The 23,555-nt window shown below is 36.2% G+C and overlaps 1 protein-coding gene across 3 annotated transcripts in view; it reads right to left on the bottom strand.

The window, feature by feature from the left end:
• Nucleotides 1-23,238, bottom strand: part of CAPZA1 (capping actin protein of muscle Z-line subunit alpha 1) — a 45,176-nt gene extending 21,938 nt beyond the window's left edge. For all 3 annotated transcript variants that reach the window (XM_079135831.1, XM_079135832.1, XM_079135833.1), the window contains exon 1: nucleotides 23,106-23,238. In XM_079135831.1, the coding sequence (XP_078991957.1) occupies nucleotides 23,106-23,144 (39 nt within the window). In that variant the 5' untranslated portion in view covers nucleotides 23,145-23,238. The remainder of the gene's footprint in view (nucleotides 1-23,105) is intronic.
• Between the last annotated feature and the right edge of the window lie 317 nt (nucleotides 23,239-23,555).

Raw genomic sequence — 23,555 nt, 5'->3', positions numbered from 1 at the left:
TTTGAGAACCCTACCATGACTAAATAATTAGGTAGAGAATTATTTTTCTGAAAATAATGAAAACTGGTAGAGATCAAGAGGGGGAATATCCTATAAAACTCTCATATTAACTGAGAAAAATGAAAAAGAAATGGGTTCTAATGAGGAAATGTTCATGAAAATTATACAACATAAGAATACCTGCTGCAATATGGATTTTCAACTATTTTTTTTTCTTCAGTACATATACTGAATAACAGTCTGTATTCATTAACTAACTGTTGGTGAACTGTCAATCACTTATTTAAGAAATTCATGCCAGGCACTATGGTGCATATCTATAATCCCAGGGACTCAGGAGGCTGAGGCAGGAGGAATGTGAGTTCAAAGCCAGCCTCAGCAAAAGTGAGGTGCTAAGCAACTCAGTGAGACTCTGTCTATAAATAAAATACAAAATAGAACTGGGGATGTAACTCAGTGGTCAAGTGGCGCTGAGGTCAATCCCGGGTTCCCACCCCCACCAAAAAAAAGAAATTAGTAAACCTGCTGGGTATAATGGTACATGCCTATAATCCCAGCTACTCCGGAGACGGAGGCAGGAAGATCACAAGTTCAAGGCCAGCCTAAGCATCCCAGACAATTTCAAAATAAGAAAACAAAAAAGGGGTGGGGATGTAGCTCACTGGTAGAGCATCCCTAGTTACTGGAAAAAAGAAATTAGCAAACCTATTTTGAATAATAAACCAATCTTTTAAGTTCATTTGTGGGAAATCTGCCAAGTGGGCTATGATCTGTACCATTTTATGTGAAGCTACATTTCCTGCAATTCTTATACAATTGTGAAACTCTCCTCAGAAAAGCGTTTGTAGTCCAAAAATAAATATATACATATTCATACACTATAAAAGGCATTTTCTGCAAAACACACAACCATAGTTTAGTTTCATAAAATAACATCTAAGTGTATAATCTTAAAAATTACCAAACTGAAAATTTAAGATACTAGTATTTCTGAAGTCCCACCAAAATTTTTAAAAAATTTACAAAATCTGATGGAATTGGCACAATTGAAAGAAAGAAGCTTAAATAATGGATCAACCGTACCTGCATATAAAAAATAACAGTTCACCAATTCAACAACTAGGAAGAGAACTATCAATAAATAGAGATTGAAGACTGAATAAGACACTGTCACTGTCCTCAAGGATCTGAAACCCAGAAAATAATACACTGAGCAGGTATTAAATGTAAAACTAGACACAAAGGAGTTGAACAGACACTTCACAGTAGAAGATGTACAAGCAATCAACAAACACATGAAAAAATGTTCAAGATCTCTAGTAATAAGAGAAATGCAAATCAAAACTACACTAGGATTCCATCTCACGCCAATTAGAATTGGGATTATCAAGAATACAAGCAACAACAGGTGTTGGCGAGGATGTGGGGCTGCAGATTAGTGCAGCCACTCTGGAAAGCAGTGTGGAGATTCCTTAGAAAACTTGGAATGGAACCACCATTTGACCCAGCTATCCCACTCCTTGGCCTATACCCAAAGGACTTAAAATCAGCATACTACAGAGATAAAGCCACATCAATGTTCATAGGGGCTCAATTCACAATAGCCAGATTGTGGAACCAACCTAGATGCCCTTCAGTTGATGAATGGATAAAGAAACGGTGGTATATATATACAATGGAATATTACTCAGCCATAAAGAATAATAAAGTTATGGCATTTACAGGCAAATGGATGAAATTGGAGAATATCATGCTAAGTGAGATAAGCCAATCTCAAAAATCCAAAAGACAAATGATCTCACTGATAAGCGGATGATGGCACATAACGGGGGGGGGTGGGGGGGGCACTTTGTTTTTTTACCCTCCCCGCCCCTTTTTGTAATGGAGTGTGCTGGATGTCTCTATAATTTTGTTCAGATGACTGCAGAACCTGGAAAAGCTGTTGCTGCTATTGATGCATAACATACTGCTATTATTGGTCTTTTTATATAAATATAAATATATATATACACATATATATATATAATTTGAATTTTTGGAAGCTTTAGCTGTGCTGTCAACTCTGGAAAAAGTATCCTAGTTTACCATGTTGAGTTGGCATTGTACAGAAATTAACAGCCATATTGGTCTAGAAACTTTAAACTTAATTTTTTTTCAATTTGTATAGGGGTAACGCACTATATTAAATATGTAAGGTCTTATCTACGTGGGTTTGATTATAGAAACTAATAAAGTATTCTCTAAATTAAAAAAAATTCAATTTTTAAGATTATAAAGGGGTCCCTAGAGCAAAAAAGTTTGAGAAGAGCTCTATATGCTGACATGGCTAAATGGTAATATTTCTTAAATGAAAAGGGTTTACAAAATGGTATAGTTACTAAAATTTTATTTACAAAAATATATAGCTACTAAATACTAACAGGGGCTATCTCTAAGTTGTACTGGAAAAGATATTTTTCTTTCTTTTTATGGCTTACTGCTGTTCAAAATAATATATTACTTGCAAGATGAAATTTTAAATTTCTTAAAAAAAATTTAAAAAGAAGAGCATGCCAACATCTCTTATCCCTTAATTTTTTAAAAAAATTTCAGGCTCTGACATTTTTTACATTCAGTTACTTTTTAAATTACAAAAAAAATGTATGCTTTCAGGCCATGAGGAACATGAAAATTTGGTTCATGGTCCTTTTTATTTTTATACAAAAAATTGATTTGGTTCAAATATCTGATAGCATAACCTTACATAGAGCTGGAAGATTTGTAAAGAGCGAGGAAAACATTTGTCTAAATTACAGAAATTTTTAATCTATAAATCTAAAAATTCTACCATTTTGCTGTTAGCAGCTTTAGCTCATAGTTGTTTATGACATTCTAAGGGGTTCTTTTATAGGTATTTTTCATTTTGGTGTTTTGTTTATTCCCTTAATTTGGGTGGGAAGGCAAAGTAATATAATCCAATAAAGACTTTTTTAGATGACAAAATTGGCATGTTTGCATGATGAGAGAGAAATGAACAGTATTGCATGTCTGGTATACAAAACAACATTTATTCAATGTAGATAAAGTTACACTAGTTTAAAATATGTGCATAAGCTTGTTTTTGTGTTTTAGTCTTTTTTGAAAGATATATGCTCTGTTAACATTACTTTAAAAAAAATACATTGTAGTCTAACAAAAAAAAAAAAAAAAAAGGAGCTAGGCATGGTGGTGCTGACCTATAATCCCAGTTACTCTACTCAGAAGGCTGAGGCCTGAGGATCCCACATTGAAGGTTAATGTGAGCAACTTAGCAAGACCAGTCTTTAAAAAAATCAAAAAAAGAGTTGGGGATGTAGCACAGTGGTAGAATGACCACTAGGTTCAATTCCCAGTATCACAAAAAAAAAAAAAAAAAAAAAAAAAGAGAATGTGGCCTTAATGATAAAGGCTACTGAAAGACATCTAAATTAAAGAACCAGATCAAGGAAGCAAAGGACAGTAAGAGATTGTCAAAATGCTAAGGGTAACAAGGAGGGCTTTATAAAGTTACAGTTCCTGCCCAACAAGAGGTGGTACTGCAGATGAAGGCAGGGTGGTCGTCACACAAACTAGGCAAAGATTTTACAACTGAGCCACACCCCATACTACAGTTGGCCTTTTAAAGTTACTCCTTGACAGAAGTTTTTGCCTTATTCACAGCATATCTGCATAATGTCTTATGCTTGAATATAAAGGTTGATAAATTGGTTAAATGAGGGTATTGTATTGAAAGAAAGTAATCTAAAAGCTTCCATTTTCTAGGAAAAGAAACTGAAGCATATAAAGTCAGACAGGAACATAAAGTAGTACTTGAACTCAGGTTCAAAGTATTGAAGTTATCCCAGTGCATCTGAGAATATCAAGAACAAGGGAAATGTCTAATTACATAAACCAAAACATCTCCCAGTTTTTAAATGAAAGTGGGAAGATCTGAAGATACATGCAATGGCAAGAGTGACACGCTAAATGAGTGGTAAAAAAAGGAATACAGTCATCATTAGATGCCAATGTGGAATCCTAATACATTTTCATAATAAAATTCCATGTTACTGAGAAAGCCACTAAAATGACAGATTACTAGGCATTAAACATTTGACAGTCTTTTAAGTATTAAGCTGATTTATCACTGAACACAATGATGGCATAAAAATAACCTGTAGTAGACATAATGATGATACATTTATATACTCACTATAAAATCTGAAGTGTGCTCTGCTCCTTGGCTTATAAGTCCCTTCACAATTTGTACCCACCTCTGCAACTCTTTCCTACCACCTAGTTCCTAGACCTACAGCTATATTCTTGCCTCTACTGGATCTTTTGTTCCTTTTTGCCAGAAATACTCTTCTATAGATGGTTCTTTCACATTCGTTAAGGTCTGTTTTAATATCACCGATTAAATGACGTGATTTTTGTACATAAAATCTTTGCTGCATCCTACCCGTTCTTCACAATGCTACCTTCTTTACCTGCTTTATTTTTTTTCAAGGAACTTGCAGTCATTAGACATACAATTTTAAGTGTACTGTCCAGCACCTTCAAAAATATTCCAAGAACACACAGCAGGAGTTAGCAAATTGCTAATGTAAAGGGCAGACAGTAAATACTTTAGGGCTTTGTGGGCCACATGGTTTATCTCCTCTGTAAATAGCATGATTGTGTTCCAATAAAACCTGATTTTGTATTTCATGTAAGTTGTATTTCATGTAATTTAATGACATGAAATATTATTATTTTAATTTTGATTCAGATCGTTAAAAAAATTAGCTAGTAGACTCTATAAAAGCAGGTGGTAGACTAGATTTGGCTCATGGGTCATACTTCACCAATCCTTGGCACAGGATATAAAAACTTGTTATGTTTGTTCACTGCTGTAAATTTAACATTGAGACCTGGCACACACCCTATAGGAATGTAAATGAATGAGTACTATTTTATTGTTTATAAAACTTTTTCATAATCCTTCTTGTTGATCTTTAAAACTGTTTATTAAGGTAAGAAGAGAAGACTATTATCCCTATTTGTAAATGGAGGAACAGGTTCAGAGAGCATGCCTTGTCCAAGGTCACATGTTTATAAAGGGGTGGAGCTACAATCAGAACTTAGACATTGAACTGTATCATGCATTATTAACAAAAAGTAAAACTCCAGAGAATTATCTTTAGTGTATCGCATGAATTTGGCTTGGTCCTTTTAGAATATTACTTTTCTAAAACCCGGGATTGAGTCAAAGCTGGGCTTGTAAAAGGTGCAACTGTCACGAAGTTGGGAGGGATAAGTGAAATAATAAATATTAAGTTTGAAGGTCAAAAATGTTATCACCCACCTTCAAAAGTGGGTCAAATGGGCTTGGTGATGCACATCTACAATCTCAACTATTTGGGAGGGTGAGGCAAGAGTATTCCAAGTTTGAAGTCGACCATGGTGGGTAACTTAAATGAGAGCCTATCTCAAAATAAAATTTTTAAAAAAGAGCTGGGGATGTAGCTCAGGGCAAGGTCGTGAGTTTAGTACTTACCAATGCAAAAAGAAACAAAAAAGTGGGTCAAAACTAATATGAAAATTCAAAGCAAAAGAGGAAACAAAGAGGTTGGGGTTGCAGTTCAGTGGTACAGCGCTTGCCTAGCAAGTATGAGGCTGGGTTCGATCCTTAGCACCACAAGAAAATAAATAAGTAAAATAAAAGTATATGTCCATCTATAACTAAAAAAGATTTTTAAAAAGGAAATAAAAATGGCTAAACAGTAATTGCAAAAATATTCGTTGCAGTGTGAGATGGCATTTGAAAAATTTATTATAGTTATATATGGCAACAATGTATTTTGACATGTTATATATAAAAGTAATATAATTTACCCTTCTTTTGGTTGTACATGATGTGGAATTACATTGGTATTCATGTAGAAACATAGAAAGTAATGTCCAATTCATTCTACTGTCTTTCCTATTCCCATTCCCACCACTTCCCTTCATTTCCCTTTGTCTAATCCAAAGTACTTCTTATTCTTCCCTGCACAACCTGCTTATTGTGAGTTAGCATCTGCATATCAGAAAAAACATTTGGTCTTTGATTTTGGGGGGAATGGCTTATTTCACTTAGCATGATAGTCTCTGGTTCCAAGGGATGGTATTTTGTTATTCTTTATATATGTCTGTCTGTGTGTATGTGTATTTTTTTTAGTTGTAGATGGACACATTTTCTTCATTTATTTTTATGTGATGTTGAGAATTGAACCCAATGCCTTATACATTTGAGGCAAGCGCTCCACTACTGAGCTAAAACTCCAACCCCCGAGGGATGGCATTTTCAGCAACAATGATTCTGTCAGTCATTCTCAAGATTTGAGTGGGGATACAAAGGAGCAAACAGATATTTCCTATAGAGTGAAGGTATGCCAGCACCCCTACTCGAGAATCAGTTAACACAGGGGTTTTAAACAAAAAACAAACTGTTATTTTAAAATAAAAAGCTTTAAAATTGTCCTTATTTCATAAAGTAATGGTTTCACTATACAAAACATTTATTACTCAGTATCTGCAATAAAGGATATAATTGCATTTGCATTTTTTTCTCCATTAGACTTAACTTTTATTATTAATGAAAGGTTGAGTTCAATGGCATTGAACTCAGACCAAGGTTTAAGCTCAGGCTCCTTCACCAATGGGGCCATGAAAAAGTTATTAACCTCCTTATGCTTCAGTTTCTTCATGGGTTCAGGGGTCTCAGCCCATAAATGGCCAACTCCATTGTTCTGGGCCCAAGGAGAGGCAGAACATCATGGTAGAAGAGTGTGGTGGAGAAAAGTCTCATTTGCAGCATTTAAAGTAATTCAGATGTTATCACGATTACATTCCCTTGTATAAATACTACAATAGGGCTGAGTTCATAAAATCCATTGTATTTTGTTTCTAATCAAGAAGGGAAAATTTAAAATAAATATAATCAAGGAAAGACAATCCTCTCACTTCTCTAAAAATACCCAACCCTTACAAGACTCAAAATTTCATCTTTACATTAATATCTGTACTGAAAATTTAAAAATCAATCAGAAAGTCAGCATGTTGGTGCATGCCTATAATCCCAGCTACTTGGAAGGCTGAGGCAAGAGGATTACATTAGTGAGGCCCTTAGCAACTTAGACCCTGTCTCAAAATAAAAAATAAAAAATAAAAAGGGCCGGGGATGTGGCTCAATGGTAACTTTACCTCTGAACCCTGGGGTTCAATCCCCAGCATATTAAAAAAAAAAAAAAAAAAAAAAAAAAAAAAAAATCAGAGAAAATCTTATCACATTGTTCCCCCAAAATGCCATAATTTTGTTAGGTGTTTCATATACCATACTTGGCAAGAAACTTTGAAAAGTATATTTAAAAAAGGAATTTCTAAAATGTACAAAACCCACTTTTAGCTTATTATTCTTTTATCACAGACCCAGCACAGTCATCAACTTCACATCTATTCATAACTATCGTTTTAAGTGATTCTCTTGACGTATCAAAGGAATTCAAGTCAAATATTTATAACTACACCTCTTAGTCAATTTTGGGCAGATATTTCTAGATGGGAAGGAAGAATTCCTTCACTAGATAATATTCACATTCTACTATCAATAAGACCCAGGTCAGTATATATCACCGAAATTTTGTATATTTCAGGAGCCAAATCTCTGCTTGCATTTCTCTCTGTTGTCTACCAAAATGTTTTCCTATCTCATTAGTCTATTGCATGTATTAAAATTTGCTTCTTGGCCTTGACTCACACTCTCCTTGAAAGTTGTGCAGCTCTCACAATCTCTACCTGTCTAAATCTTTCCCATTTTTTAGGCATGGGTGGTTGTGTTTCTAAGACGTATATCACAGGGGCTGGGGCTGTAGCTCAGTGGTAAAGCACTTGCCTTGCACATGCCAAGGCACTGGGTTTGATCCTCAGTACTACGTAAAAATAAAATATATTGTGCCAACTACAACTAAAAAATATTAAAAAATATATCCCTAGTTCTAGTTTTAAGAATCCTCCGTACTCCTACCATACTTTATTTGAACATTTAAAATATAACTTCTGTTGATAATTATTGATAATTATTTCTATAGATATCATTCTCTCCCCAAGGATTCAAGCTTTGTTTTAGGCAAACTTGAAACTTATGTTCCTTTTCCATATACAGGGTCTAGCAAATTAAATAGCACACAGCAGGCAAAATAGTAAATGTTTACAAAATTCCTTTTGAATAAAATGATGCAGAGTCCAGTTTTTAATAAAGATTATTATGAGTTACTATGGCAAAATGGAAAGATACAGGCTTTGGACTGGGACAGATATGGTTTTAAATTTCATTCTTTCTCTCCAATTCCAGTCTCTTAAAATCTTTGAACCATATACTATCCCTAAAGTGGGATATTATCTATTCCTTAAGAATTGCTGTGAAAATTAAATAAGATAATATCTGTCATGTCTTTAGCAGAACACTTAAAAGACAGGCTCAATAAGTCAGCTATTGTTATCTTAACTAGTCACAGGAAGAAAAATGTTGCTTTAAATTATTCAACTGAGCAAATCCTTCAAATTACTAAGAAATTTCTCTTTTTTCAGAAATTCTTTGCATCCTAATTACCTTATTTTTCTATCATTACTATCTTCAGCAGTAACTATAAACAATTACAACTTTCTACTGACCAAAAAAGCTTTTTCAAAATGTTTTTGTTTCAACTTCCCTTTAAAGTAACAACACATCCTTCCAGGTTGTCTTATGTTTTTCAAATAGGCTATATACTTCAGTAAAGGACAATAGCAATAAGTTATTTTACTTATTTTTTGTATATATTCATACATATATACACATGCATTCACACACACACACATTTTTTTGTGATGGTGGGGTTTGAACCTGGGGCCTTGTGCATGCTAGGCAATCGCTCCCAAAAATATCAAAGGGGAGCAAGCATGAGATGATAGCCATTAGCATTTCCCTTCAGAAAGGTGGAAAATAGAAGGAAAAAAATAGGTCTACTGATTTTTGTATGTTAGTCTTGTATCCTGCTACTTCACTGAAACTGTTTATCAGATCTGGAAGTCTTCTGGTGGATTTTCGGGTGCTTTCGGTATAGAGTAATGTCATCAGCAAACAGATTGTTTGGCTTCTTTTACTTTGCTTAGTTTAAATTTTTATTCTATCCCATTTCAGACGTATCCAAGGAGTGCTACATTTCTTTTTCTTAAAGGAATATACTTTGTTATCCTGATAAGAAAGTAAGTTCTGCATACAATTAAATGCTGTTTCTTAATGGAGTTTTTCCCATTTTAAGACAATCAAGATATTATTGTTATTATTTTGGCTATACTGGGGATTGAACCCAGGGCCTTGCACCTGCTAGGCAAGCACACTACCACTGAGTTACATCCTCAGCCTAGTATGTTTCTTTTTTGTTTGTTTTTTTTTGGTACTGGGGATTGTACTCAGGGGTACTCTGACTGCTGAGCCCCAGCCCTATTTTGTATTTTATGTAGAGACAGGGTCTTACTGAGTTATTTAGTGCCTCACTTTTGCTGAAGCCTGCCTTTTTTTTTTTTTTTTTTTGCAGTCCTGGGGATCGAACCCAGGGCCTTATGCTTGTAAGGCAAGCACTTTACAACTGAGCTATCTCCCCAGCCCTGAGACTGGCTTTGAACCCGAGATCCTAATGCCTCAGTCTCCCGAGTCGCTGGGATTATAGGTATGTGCCATGGTGCTCGGCCCAGTATGTTATTTTTGACAAAAGAAAAGAAAGTATGCTTGGCTGGCAATGCAGCTCAGTGGTAAAGCACTTGCCTAGCATCAAGGCCCTGGTTTCCATCCTCAGCAGAAGAACCCACCTTGCCTAAATTTTGGATCATTTTTCATCTGGTTTAAATGCTTTTAGTATACCAACAATAAGCTGTCTAGAACAATAAATTTACTAGACATAAATTCCTAGTGGTTGTAGACAAGTAGGCAGGCAAGTTTAAGTAGAGCAATTTTATTTTTAAAAATTCTACCAATTCTAGGAAACAAATGCTTTTCTGGTATTCTTAAACAGTGAAGATTTGCTAAAGTAATCATAACACACACCAAATAATAATGAACTTCAGTCAGAACCCCTTTCTCAACTAGGCCTTGAACTCCCTTCTCCCCTTTGTTTGGACCTGCCTAGCCAGTTTCAGCAAGAATTTGTGTACCTTTGATATTTCATTAAGTTCTTCATTTCTGTAACTTTGCTACAAAAGTCTTTGGTCTGCCTTCAGCTAGCATCCTCCTACCCAGTCTTTTCCCAATTTTTTCCCATCAGTTGATACCCCACTCATTGGGGGAATCATTCTGCTCACTGGCTATAAATCCCACGCAGTCTTATTAGGAGTTGAACCTGATGTCTCTTCTATGGCAACAGTCTTGAATTAGTCCTCCTTACCATTTTATCATGGTTCAGAATAATTTTTCCTTAACAGGAGTCATCACTGTATTTTATACCATTCGGTATAATAGTGTACAAAAATGACATACTTCAAAATTTATAACATACAAGGAAAAAAATCAGGTAACAGCTCCTCTATATTTTCTAGTTATCACTCCCAAACATTCCCTTTATTTTTTTAAACTTATTTAAAAAAATTTTCATACATATATGTAGGGTAATAATGTCTGTGTCATTCTACTCTCCTTCCCATCCCTACTGCCCCACCCCTTCTCTGCCTCCCCTCTGCATAATCCAAAATTGCTTCATTCTTCCCTACCCACCTCCACTATGGATCAGTATCTGCTTATCGCAGAAAACATTCAGCTTTTGGTTTTTAGGGATTAGCTTGTTTCACTTAGCATGATATTTCCTAGTTCCAACCATTACCTGCAAATGCCATAATTTCATTCTTATTTAAGGCTGAGTAATATTCCACTGTGTGTATGTACCACATTTTCTTTATCCATTCATCTGTTGAAGGGCCACCTAGGTTGGTTCCATGGTTTAGCTATTGTGAATTGAGTTGCTATTAACACCGATGAGGCTGTGTCACTCCAGCATGCTGCTGTTAAGTCCTCTGGGTATAAAATGAGAAGTGGGATAGCTTGGGTTCCATTCCAAGTTTTCTTAGGAATCTCCATACTGCTTTTCAAAGTGGTTGCACCAATATGCAGTCCCACCAAAAATGTATGAGTGTACCTTTTCCCCCACATCCTCACCACTTATTGTATTGCTTGTATTCTTGATAATTGCCATTCTGACTGGGGCATGGCATGAGATGAAATCTTAGAGTAGTTTTGATTTGCATTTCTCTAATTGCAAGAGATGATGAACATTTTTTCATGTTTGTTGATTGATTTATTTCTTCTTTTGTGAAGTGTCTATTCAGTTCCTTAGCCCATTTATTGATGGAGTTATTATTATTATTTTTTTTTTTGGTGTTTTTTTAACTCTTTATATATCCTAGAGATTACTGCTCTATCTGAGATGTGTGTGGTAAAGATTTTTTTCCCATTCTGTAGGCTCTCTCTTCCTGTCATTGACTGTTTCCTTTGCTGAAAAGCAGCTTTTTTAGTTTGAATCCATCCCATTTATGGATTCTTAATTTTACTTCTTGTGCTTTACTTCTTGTTAAGGAAGTCAGGTTCTAAGATGACATGATAAAGATTTGGGCCTACTTTTTCTTCTATTAGGCACAGGGTCTCTGTTCTAATGCCCAAGTCTTTGATCCACTCTGAGATTTTTGTGCAGGGTGAGAAATAGAGCCAAACATTCCCTTTAATTTACAACTTTTCTATGTACCAAGTTGGAAGGTAATCATTCCTTAGTTCTCATTCTGCCCCTATTATAAGACATCCAGAATGTTGGTTTAAAAAAAAAAAAATCATTCTCAAGCATTCATCTTAAGTGTTTATTTAGAAGTTCAAAGTGGTAAGCCTTAAATCATCAATTGTTAAACAGAACAAAAATTTTAAAGTATTATCTCAATCTCATTGAAGATTAAAAATGCTATCATAAATGTAAAATAGTATGGACATGTAAGCATGTGCACATACCCAAGAAGGAAAAGAATTGTATTTGGTTTAATTAGCAGATCTGCCTAAATATCTAGATCAAGAACTTGGAAATATAAAAGTGTGAGAGAGAATGTTCTAATGAGTCAGAAAAATAGATTAAAATGATTTGAAAAAAAATCACATAAGAAACTTGTTGCTTGGGAATTTAAATGTCTTAAAATACCCATTACAAGATGTAATGAATGATTTTTGGGAAACAGACTCAGTGAAGAAATTAGGGAAAAGTCCACACCAACACTTTGAGATTCAGGTGCCAGACAGTAATGATACAGATATCCAGTTCAAGGAGTAGAGTGAACTGCATGGAAACAGAAGCATAGGAAACAAGAAGGATTTTGTTTTAACATCTAGTGCTCATCTGGCATGTTATGGCATCCTACCTTAAAGGTGTATCTTTTTGCCAATTCTATTTTTTTCTTTAGAATCATTGGTAGTCAGACCTGGATTCATATGCTAGCTTACCACTTGATTGCTTAGTATTTAGTTTCTTCATTAGAGAGTACAATGCTTGCTCAATACTATTTGAAAAATCCAAAGAAATAGCCAGGTGCAGTGGCTTATGCCTATGATCCTAGTAGCTCAGGAGGCTGAGACAGAAGGATCTCAAGTTCAAAGCTAGGGCTGGGGAGATAGCTCAGCTGGTAGAGTGCTTGCCTTGCAAGCACAAGGCCCTGAGTTCAATCCCCAGTACTGCAAAAAAAAAAAAAAAAAAAAAAAAAAAAGCCAGCTTCAACAAAAGGGAAACCAGTAGAGGATGGACAATAGAGGGAAGGAAAATGAAGGGAAAAAAGGAGGAATGAAACATATCAAATTATGCTATATATGTGTGAATATATCACAATGATACCTACTACTGTATAATTCACCAATAAAAATATTAAAAATGAATGACAAAAATAGGGTTTAAAATTGGACAAAAAAGTTTAGATTTTTTACGTTTAGCAATATGTTTATTTACTCAAAACAAGCAAATAAAAAAAACAATTCATTTGGTCCTGGGCACTGAGGTGAGTAGTAAGAGACAAAAAGGAGAACAGTCAAAGAAGTAAGCCAACAAATTCCCTTTTGCTTGAAATCATTGGTTCTGAACCCTGGCTACACATTAGACTGACTTGGGGAGATTTAAATGGACTGATCCCTGGGTTCGATCTGCAGAGATTCTGATGTAATACATCTCTTAACAGGCAGAGGACTCATTAGCAGGGCTTGGGCACTGATATATATATATATATATATATTTTTTTTTTTTTTTTCCTCTTTTTGACAGACCTCACTAAGTTGCTGAGGCTGGTCTTGAACTTGCAACCCTCCTGCCTCAGCCTCCCAAGTCACTGGGATTATAGGCATGTGGACACGAAGATTTTTAAAGACTTCCTTGGGTGATTCTAATATGCTGTCAAGATTGAAAGCCACTACCTTAAGTTAATATAAAGCATAAATCATCATGGTCGACAAAAGAAACACAAGAAACACTGTCAGTACCTTGGTTTTCCAAATTCTGTATACTTTACAAGAGTAAGCAAAATAATTTACACAAATAATAGTCCTCAATGAGGATGTGTCAGTTTGATGAGAGGGCACACACCTGTAATCCCAGCGGCTTGGGAGGCTGAGGCAGGAAGAACTCAAGTTCAAAGCCAGCCTCAACAACAGTGAGGTGCTAAGTTCTGATCCCTGGGTTCTATCTATTGAACTCAGTGAGACCCTGTCTCTAAATAAAATTCAAAAGAGGGCTGGGGATGTGGCTCAGTAGTCGAGTGCCCCTGAGTTCAATCTCTGGTACAAAAAAAAAAGATGTGTCAATTATTTAAAAATAACTACAATCCAAAGCAGCAAAACTGCCAAATCAGTAGTACAGACAATATATGGCACAGAAATTATGAGGAAGGAGATGGTAAGGGCTGGGTTAGTGAAAGAACAGTTATAAGGAAGTGAGGCACAGTGGTGCACACCTGTAATCCCAACACAACAGGAGGCTGAGGCAGGAGGATGGAAGGTTGAAGCCAGTCCCAACAACCTGGCAAGGTCGTAAGGAATTTAGAGAGACCTCAGCTCAAAATAAAAAATAAAAAGGGCTGTGGGTGGGATTGATGGTGAAGCACCCTTGGGTTCAATCTTTAATACCAAAAATCAAAACAATATGAAAACAAAACAGAACACTACAAGGAAGAGGAAGGTAGAATCTAAGCTGTACTCTGCAAAGTGCTTTAGATACTTCCAGGGGCCCTTACAAGAGAGTGAAATAGTAAAAAACAAAAAGGTGGGAAAATGAGTAGCAAGAACAAAAAAGAGGGGAAAACACTTTTTTTTAAAAAGCAGAGCAGTTTGGGTGATCAGAGGATTTATTATGATATAATAAAACAGAAGGGCAGATGAGTCAGATGGCAGTAGTAAGCTAATATCAAACCTGGTTTTATTCTGTAGGTTATGGAAACCTGCTGAAGCTTTCTGACTAAAAGATCCATTAATAAAAATTAATCTGTCAGTTAATAAGGAAGTGCTGGCATTGCATTGCAGTTTCGCAAAATCTGGAAATCAGCTCTCTGAAAGTTAACTAATAAAAAATCAAGACAAGCAAGACAACAAATCAAAGCAAGATTCATTCACTTATTCATTTGATATCTAGGCCTACTATGTTTAGGTCTACTATGTTTCAGTAGCATGCTGTCCTCATGGAGCTTACATCCTAGTGGGTGGAGAAACAACAGGTAACAGTAAATAACACAAATACATAATATGTTAGTGAGTAATAAGTGCAAAAGAAGGGTCTGGAGTTGTGGTTCAGTGGTAAAGCATTGCCTAGCACCACATATAAATAAATGAATAAAAGAAAGGTCTATCAACATCTTAAAAAATGTAAAAGAATAAAAGATAAGGGGGATATAACATGTTAGATATGGAACTGGATAGGATAACCAGGTAAGCCTTCACTGAGGAGGTTTCAAGTTAAATAACTGAATGAAGTAAGGGATACAGAAGAAAGAGAACTCCAGAGAAAAGAAAAAATAAAAAGACCCTTAGGTGAGAATGGATGGATGAAACAGTATCAGGGTATCAGAAAAGGTAGGAGAACTCAAGAAAAGTGGTAAAGAGGTAAAAATCCCAAAACAGATGGGCATGGTGATATACTATTATAATTTCAGCTACTCAGAAGGGTAAGGCAGAATGACCCTAAATTTAAGACCAGTGTGGGCAACTTAAGACCCTGTCTCAAAATAAAAATAATAAAAAAGGGCTAGGGATGTGGCTCAGTGGTAGAGGTCCTGGGTTCAATTCTCAGGGTAGGGGTGGGGATTTCACAGAATAAGAACTTTTTTAAAATTTGTTTTTAGTTGTAGATGGACACAATACCTTTATTTTATTTATTTATTTTTATGCGATGCTGAGGATCTAACCCAGTGCCTGACACGTGCTAGGCCAGCGCTCTACCATTGAGCCACAACCCCAGCCCCAGAGTAAGAACTTTTATTCTGAAGAAGATGGGAAGCTACTGGAGGGCTGTGAGCAGCAGTGACATATTCTGGTCTACATTCTAACCAGATCACTTTGGGTGATTTCCTGACAACAGAATACTGAGAGGAAGGGTTGGGACAGGAGTGGGGGCAGGGAGCAATGGTAAAAACAGGGAATCAGAGAAGACTTTGTAATAATACAGATTAGAGACTGTAGTGGCTTCTTCCAGAGTGGTTAGATTAAAGATGTGGTGAAAAACAGTCAAATTTAGTTTTATTTTAAAGGTGGAGCAACAGGATATGCTAATTAGACCATACATAGAGTCAGAGAAAGAGCAATCAAAAATAATACCAAAATTTTGACTTGAGCAACTGAGCTGGGCAAGAGGATTGTAAATTTGAAGCTAGCCCAAGAAACTTAATAGACCCTGTTTCCAAAAAAAAAAAAAAAGCTGGGGATGTGACTCAGTGATTGAGAGCCCCTGCCTGGGTTCAATCCCTGGTACCAAAAAACAAACAAAAAAACCCCAACTAAGTTAATCCAGTAATAATTATAATGCAGTTATGTCCTGAGAATTTCAATATTTTATTATCTATGAAAGCATTCATGTTACTACACCATTAACTTGGTTGCTGTTTAAGACTCTCATTATATCAACAGAACTGCTCACTAACAGAAAGTAGTTAAATGTTACCTAGATGCAAAACAAAGAATCCACAAGGCAAAGTTCTCTCATATTTCAATAATCCTACCACTTTTCTTTAGTGCAGTACAGTATTGTTATTTTCTTGCTTATATGCTATACCCTGACTGATACTGTAGTGATATCATATGATTCACTCAACTGAACATTCCAACTCATAAGACATTGCCCTAAAACACATATGTACAGCTGTGGCAAAGATAAATTTTACATACTGCTCAAAATTCATAATATAGCTGTGAAGAATTAATAGTAAACTAGCTAGAATATAGAAAGGAAGGAGAGATTGAGGCAGAGAGAATAATTAAGAATGTTATTAAAAATAATTCAGATAAGAAAAGATCCTGAATGAAGACAGTAGTAGAAGGAATGTGGACAGGTTAGAGAAATTATTAAGCGCAAAGCTTATCTTTTTGTCTGGATAAGCACAGAACAGAAAAGATACAAAAAGAATTGGTAATATTGGCTATCTTTCAGCAGAACTGGGTGGCTGTAGGAGGATGAGAGGGGACTTTTAACTCACACCCTTCCCCACCATTTTAAGCATGTGAAGCATGTGATTATAGTTCTCACATGCATTAAAAAAAAAAAAAAAAAAAAAAAAAATGAAGCGGAGCTGGGGATGTGGCTCAGTGGTAGAGCACTCATCCAGCATGTATGAGGCACTGGGCTTGATTTTCAGCACCACATTTAAAAAAATAAAGATATTGTGTCCATCTAATATAAAAATATTTTTAAAAACATTAACGAAGGGACTGGGGTTGTGACTCAGTGGTATAGCACTTGCCTTGCGTGTGTGAGGCACTGGGTTCAATCTTCAGCACCACATTAAAAAAATAAAATAAATATAATGAAGGTACTGTGTCCATCTACAACTAAAAAACAGTTTAAAAAATATTAATGGAGATGGAGGAACAGAATCTAATGACAGGAAGGAAGAATTAACAGGACTAAAATATTGAATGAACATGGGAGGAGAGGCTAAAGGTGAAAAAAAAACCATGAAATGTTCTACACCTCTCTGCAGGAGAATCATGGTGGGATGTATAGAAATGAAGAGTTCCACAGGAGGAGAAAGAAAATATGATGAAAAGAGAATATGAGAGAGGAAGATAGCAGTAAATGGGTATTGAAATTATCATCAAGTTAAAAAATGCCCAAGTAGTCATTTGTCTTCACTATCATGACTAAATTCCCCTATTCAGGGTTTTAAATTTTGTGATTCACATAAGGATTTATTTGTTCTGGGCAAGGAGACGAGAGAAGTTTACACACTGGATAAAAAAAAAAGAGCAAATAATGCCTACTCCTATAGTATGTATTTTTCTGAACTCTAAAGGAGAAGACTTACAGCAGAACGAGAAAATACTTCATTAGTGGCTTGAAAGGCCTCTGGCAAGTATATATACATATTCATTTTGGTACCCACAAGACTGTATCTTTATGGGATCTATTAGGAAAAGGTCCCCAGGGAGGTTGAATGTTCCCAGTAGTGGTATGGCAGGGCACCTGTGATGGGCAGCAGGTGCTTAGGCATAGTGATGCACACACACACAAAAAAAATCACCCAAAGTATGCACTCATTTCTGAATACAATATCTAGAGATAACCAGAAACAATTTTTTTTTTTTTTTTTTTTTGTGGTGCTGGGGATTGAACCCAGGATCTTGTGCTTGTGAGGCAAACACTCTACCAACTGAGCCATATCCACAATCTTCCAGAATAAAGGAAGGAGGAGGGGTATTTTACTGGGGGTAAGTAAGGTGTGTGAGCTGAGGAAATATGAAAATTAATGAAATTGTGATCTCTTTCACATCAATACGCTGTGTCTACACTGTGTTCTTGATGCTGTGCAAAGCACTAGATAAAAAGACGTGGTCCAGTTACCAAAGAACTCAGTCTTGTTATCAGGGAAATGTAGGAAAGCAGACAATGTAAGAATCTCCTGAAACATTTTAATGTTTCAATTTTTAAAAGAGAGATTTCTTTATTAGAGTTTGGAAAAGTTCATTAAACTTTGTTGAGGTGGTTTGATTCAATTTCCCCTACCTCCTTATTTTAGAAAGAGCTGAGGCCCATCCACAGAAGTGATTTTTCTAAAAGCACACATCTAGGTATTTAGATGCACAGCAGGGAGAACCCAAGTCACCTAACACTCTGACTCATTCTTTCTACTACATCACAGCAAATCATTTATAATTCCTTAAAAGGATGCCTCTATTCTGGTTTTTCATTCATGGTACATTTAAAAAAAAAAAAAAAAAAAAAAACAGTGTGGTGAAAAAAGCATGGGTCAGAATCCTACAAACTGGGGTCTGAATTTTCTGACTAATTATACAACTTTGTTTAGCACTAAGGCTGATTTTAATAAAATAATGCTCTATAAGAAATTGTGATAAACTTGTACTTTTAAACCTGTACACTAGCTTAGGCTTTGTGCTCCTGACCCTGAATTTTATAAGATTCTGTGAATGCTACTCAGCAAAGCTAACTAAAAAGAAGTGAAAATAAAGAATGTGAGTACTGTGCTAAGTGTGGTGGCACAGGCTTGTAATCCCAGCTACGAGGGAGGCTGAGACAGAAGGCCCAAAAGTTCAAGGCCAGTTTGGGTTACTTGGCAAGACCCAGCATCATTAAAAAAATTTAGAGGGCTGGGAACACAGCGCATAGCTCAGTGGTACAGGATTTGCCTAGCATGCACAAGATCAACCCCTAGTACTACAAAAAAAAAACACCCCCCCCCCCTGCCCCCCAAAAAAGCCAGAATGAAAATGTCAATGCTAATTGATGACTTGTCATAGCAAATAGCTTTAGGGCTTACTTCATTGTACAAGGGAAGCTAATAAATTGAGTAGAGAATACATAATCAAAGAAACCTAGTCTAAGATTATATTTTCATGAGCTCTATCAGAGTCCTCAATCCCTCATCTATTTACAACATTTTCTACATCTCTACTAATAACTTTAAAAAAAGTTATTAAAACTGGTTTTAGTTGTAGATGGACACAATACCTTTATTTTATTTATTTATTTTCTTTAATGTGGTGCTGAGGATTGAACCTGGTGCCTCACACATGCTAGGCAAGCACTTTACCAATAAGCCATAACCCCAGTCCTCTACTAATAATTTTGATAAATCTTTCCTCAAAAAAAAAGAAAAAGAAAAAACTTACAAGAGAAACCATTGTCTAAAAACATATAGATCCACTTCTCGGTTAATTTATTTTTGAAGTTATATACAAATATTCTACTAGTTAAGCTAAAGGGGAAAAAACATGCTAATCACACCTTTTTTCACACCTAAAATTCTCTTTACATTTGTTTAAAAATGTTGAATCGTGAAATAAAGGAAACACAATGCAAAGAAGCAAGTAGTTCATTCCATATTTCAAGCTTCCTAATTAGAGTAACTTGGTCTTGCTAAACACTTAGAACTAAGTAATTGAAGACTTTAAGTACCTAGAAAAGAGCTCAATCTCAGAAACTGAACTCCAGGGTAAGACTAAAAGCATTTATTTCTACACGTTATTACACTTTTCACTTCCTGTTTTATTTACACAGCTCATCATGACCATATCAGGTAACAATACATAAGTTAAAAACCCAACTTCTGGTGGAGCACAGTGGTGCAGGCCTGTATTCTCAGAAGGCTGAGGCAGGAGAATCGCAAGTTGGAGGATAGCCTGGGCAACTCGGGGAGACCCTGTCTAAAAATAAAAAAAATAAAAAGAACTGGGGGTGTAGCTCAGTGGTAAAGCAACACTGAATTCGATCTCCAGTATCGAAAGAAAGAATGAACAAACCAACTTCCTCTTTTTAAAACTGATAAAAACCTTAGCAGTTAGTTACACGAATGGATGAGTTTACTAGCTTTTTTTGTAGAAATGCTTGCAAGGAAATCAGAGACCACCAGCAACAAATTTACCTAAACAAATTTACTGCTTTCAGAAAATGTAACAAAGATAAAAGGCAATATTAAAACATATTTGGCATCATGACATAGATGTTTTAAAATAACCCAAACCAAATGCAGTTGAGTTTTAATTAAAAGAGGAGGAGGAAGAAGGAGAAAGGGGAGGGTGGATTTTCAAATTCCTTTAAGAATTCAAAATACAAATTAAGGCTGAGAATGTTTTTTTATTTTTTAGTTGTTGATGGACACAATATTTTTATCTATTCAATTATTTTTAATGTGGTGCTAAAGATCAAACCCAGTGCCTCACACATGTGAGGCAAGTGCTCTACCACTGAGCTACAGTCTCAGTCTGATTTAAAAAATTAGTTTAGCTGGTGATATAGCTCAGTTGGTAGAGTGAATTCCTTATATGCACAGGTCCTGGTTCAATCCCCAGCACCACACAAAATAAATAAATTAATTAATTAAAATTAAGAAAATTCATTTAATAGTGCCATGGTTTGTGAACATTTTATAGGACAAAAATCTCATTATTTACTGTTTATGACTTCTAAGGCATTCATATGAACAAGTCCTGTTGGAAAAATACCTTCTCAATTTTTGACTCAGTTAAAAGGTAGTCATGTCTAGAAGAAGAAACAAGGTAGAAGAACTTCCCATAATCTCATAAGACAAAGTCCTTCCTTTTCACTCAAGAGATACGAATAGGTTTCACCTCTGAGAACAAGAAACTAACAAAATTTCAGTAACCTCAAATCATATGGATTTTTATAGTTACCTGCTATAACTTAATTATCCACACTAATCAAGACTGTTATAATCTAAAAAAATCTTTTCTAAAGCCAGGAGCCGAAGCACATGCCATTGATCCTAGTCTCTCAGGAGACAGGCAAGGGGATCACACGTTCAAGGTCAACCTCAATAACTTAGTGAGACCCTGTCTCAAAATTTAAAATTTTTAAAAAGGGCTGGGGAAGTGGCTCATTGATTAAGCGCCCGTGGAATTAATCCCCAGTATCAAAAACAACAACAACAAAAAAACTTTACTAAATATGAATGAAATTCATCAACACTTCCTGGCGTATTTACTTTACCAATTATGGTTTGCTTGTTATGTCATTACTAAAATTAAGCAACAAAACAAGTATGCTAGAAGAGGAAACTGATCCCAGATGTTATAAAATCAAAACTATTAATGTTATTGATTAGAACGCTTACTTCCAGACATTTTAATTTGCCCTTTGAATTACATATATATTTTTCCAAGTTTAATTAAAAAGGCATTCCAGCCCAATGTAAAAGACAAAATACTAACAGTATTGGTTAAATGTGTTTCATTTCAACGCAATAACCCTCAAAGTTTATTTTTACCTAAATTCCTTGTGAAATCTTTTGTAACAATATCTTTGCTTAAAATAAGTGGACCATCAGTTGGGTTAGTAAATATTTTATCCCAGGATTTTAATATAATTAAAATTTATATGCATCATTAACCATTTGCTTTAGAATAAACATTATGGTTTTCTTTCCAGCATTAAGTGCATACATAACAAGTCTGTTTTTTTCTAAACCTTTAACATTTACAAGAATCAATTTTCAATAAGAGAAAAACTAATGATTAAGTGTTGTTCAATTGCTTTTAAGTTTTGAGTATCTTCTTCAGCGTTTTAAAATGGCATGCCATGTGTAGAGGTCAAATTCTGTAGAAAGGACTCCTGGATCATAAAGAGTTCCCCTCTTCTATTCCAATCTCTTTCTATTTAAACAACAATAATAAAAGAAACTGGATAGACTACAGAACACTCAAGGGTGCACACTTTGAAGTAACAGTCACTGTTGGAAACAAAAGACACAATTCTTGTCCTATAGGGAGTTATCTGGTGAGAATATTCTAATTTCTACAAGACCTAAAATGCTGTATTCACTAAAAAATACTGACAAATTGTTAAAAAAAAAAAAAAAGTGTACAGTTGTTAGCAAAATAGTTATTCTACCTCATTTGGGTCCTGCTCTTGTGCTGAAAGACACTTTTAAACAAAAAAGTATATAAATCGCACACTGACAAATCCAACAATAATCAAAGACACCACCATGGGGCATCAAAGAAGGCAGGATGTTTTGTCCAGACTTGATTATGTTACCACTAAGTTTATGTAGTATGTAAAATCTTTCTGGAGTTAAAAAAAAAATTCATTGGCTATTCTTGATAGGTTAACAAGGAGCCAAGAACTTTTTTTTTTTTTAATTATCCTTAGGAGGATGCAAGATTCAAGGGAGAGTCAATTAGGTGCCGTACACACATGCAAACAATCATGGAACCATCTGCAAAGAGTGGTGTTCAAATTCTGAAGTAAATGCCAGGAGGCTTACACATTTATTGTAGGTAATTCGTTCAGCCGACAGTATATGAGAAAAGAAGGTGATATGTAGTGAGAGGTATAGTATTTGGGGACCTCTCCCAGTAGAGAAGTCGTGACAGCAAAATCACTTCCTGAGGAAGGAGGAGCAAAAGGGAAGTTAAGAGTCCACCCTGACCAGGAAGTGACTCGCCCTAAACTAGCCCCAAACATACCAAAAAATGGGGGGATGGGGTGAGCCCCAATAGCCTGAGGCGGTGAAATAACTGCTGCTTAATACATCGCGACATCACCATCACCCACTCTCAAAATTACAGAAAAGAGTCCACAGTTACAGTTCAATAAGGGAAAAGTCTCTTCTCTTGCAGGAAGGTCGTTGGGCTGAGTCTCAGGTTGGGGAGGAAGAGAAGAGAGTTAAGGAATGGGGAACTGGGGCCACCGTGAGGCAGAGGAAAGCCCCTTAAGAGGAAAGCGTCCCGACTGAAGAGAGCGTATGCCAGCACCAGAAAAGAACCTACTTTTTCCTAGGGATACAGCCAGGCTTCCCACCGCAGCCGGGTCGGGCCCCTGTTCCCTGTCGGGGGAGGAGGTAAGAGAAAGAGGCGGACCCCTTACCTTCTCCTCATCCGACACCCGATCCTCGAAGTCGGCCATCTTGGGCTGCTCTGGCCCAGCCCGGCCGCGGGCGCGAGGCAGGCCGGGAAGGAAGCTGAGTGATGGAATCACCGCGGGGGCCGTCGGAAGGACCCGCCCGGAAACGCCGACTGAGAGGGCGCCATATCAGTTACGCGCCGGGGTGACGGCCTCGAGCGCCCGTGCCCCAGGAAGTCGGCTTTGCCTTCAGGGGTTTGAAGTCTATTATCTTTCTCTGAGTTATAGTCGGTTCCCCATTCGTCTGTTGGAAGCTGGCAGCCTGTTTCCACTGTTCTTGGCGCCTGAGCTCCATTCAAGGAGCACTTGTTACTCTTTTAAATTTTCCTGAACCGGTGATCTCTATGGCAGCCGAGTCCAAAGCGCTAAGAGCTGGTCGGCCCCTGAAAAGACCGGTGGCTTTTCCAACCCCGG

Source organism: Sciurus vulgaris (assembly GCF_902686455.1).
Source record: "Sciurus vulgaris genome assembly, chromosome: 1".
Lineage (NCBI taxonomy): Eukaryota > Metazoa > Chordata > Mammalia > Rodentia > Sciuridae > Sciurus > Sciurus vulgaris.
This window is presented reverse-complemented; position numbering and strand designations above follow the sequence as displayed.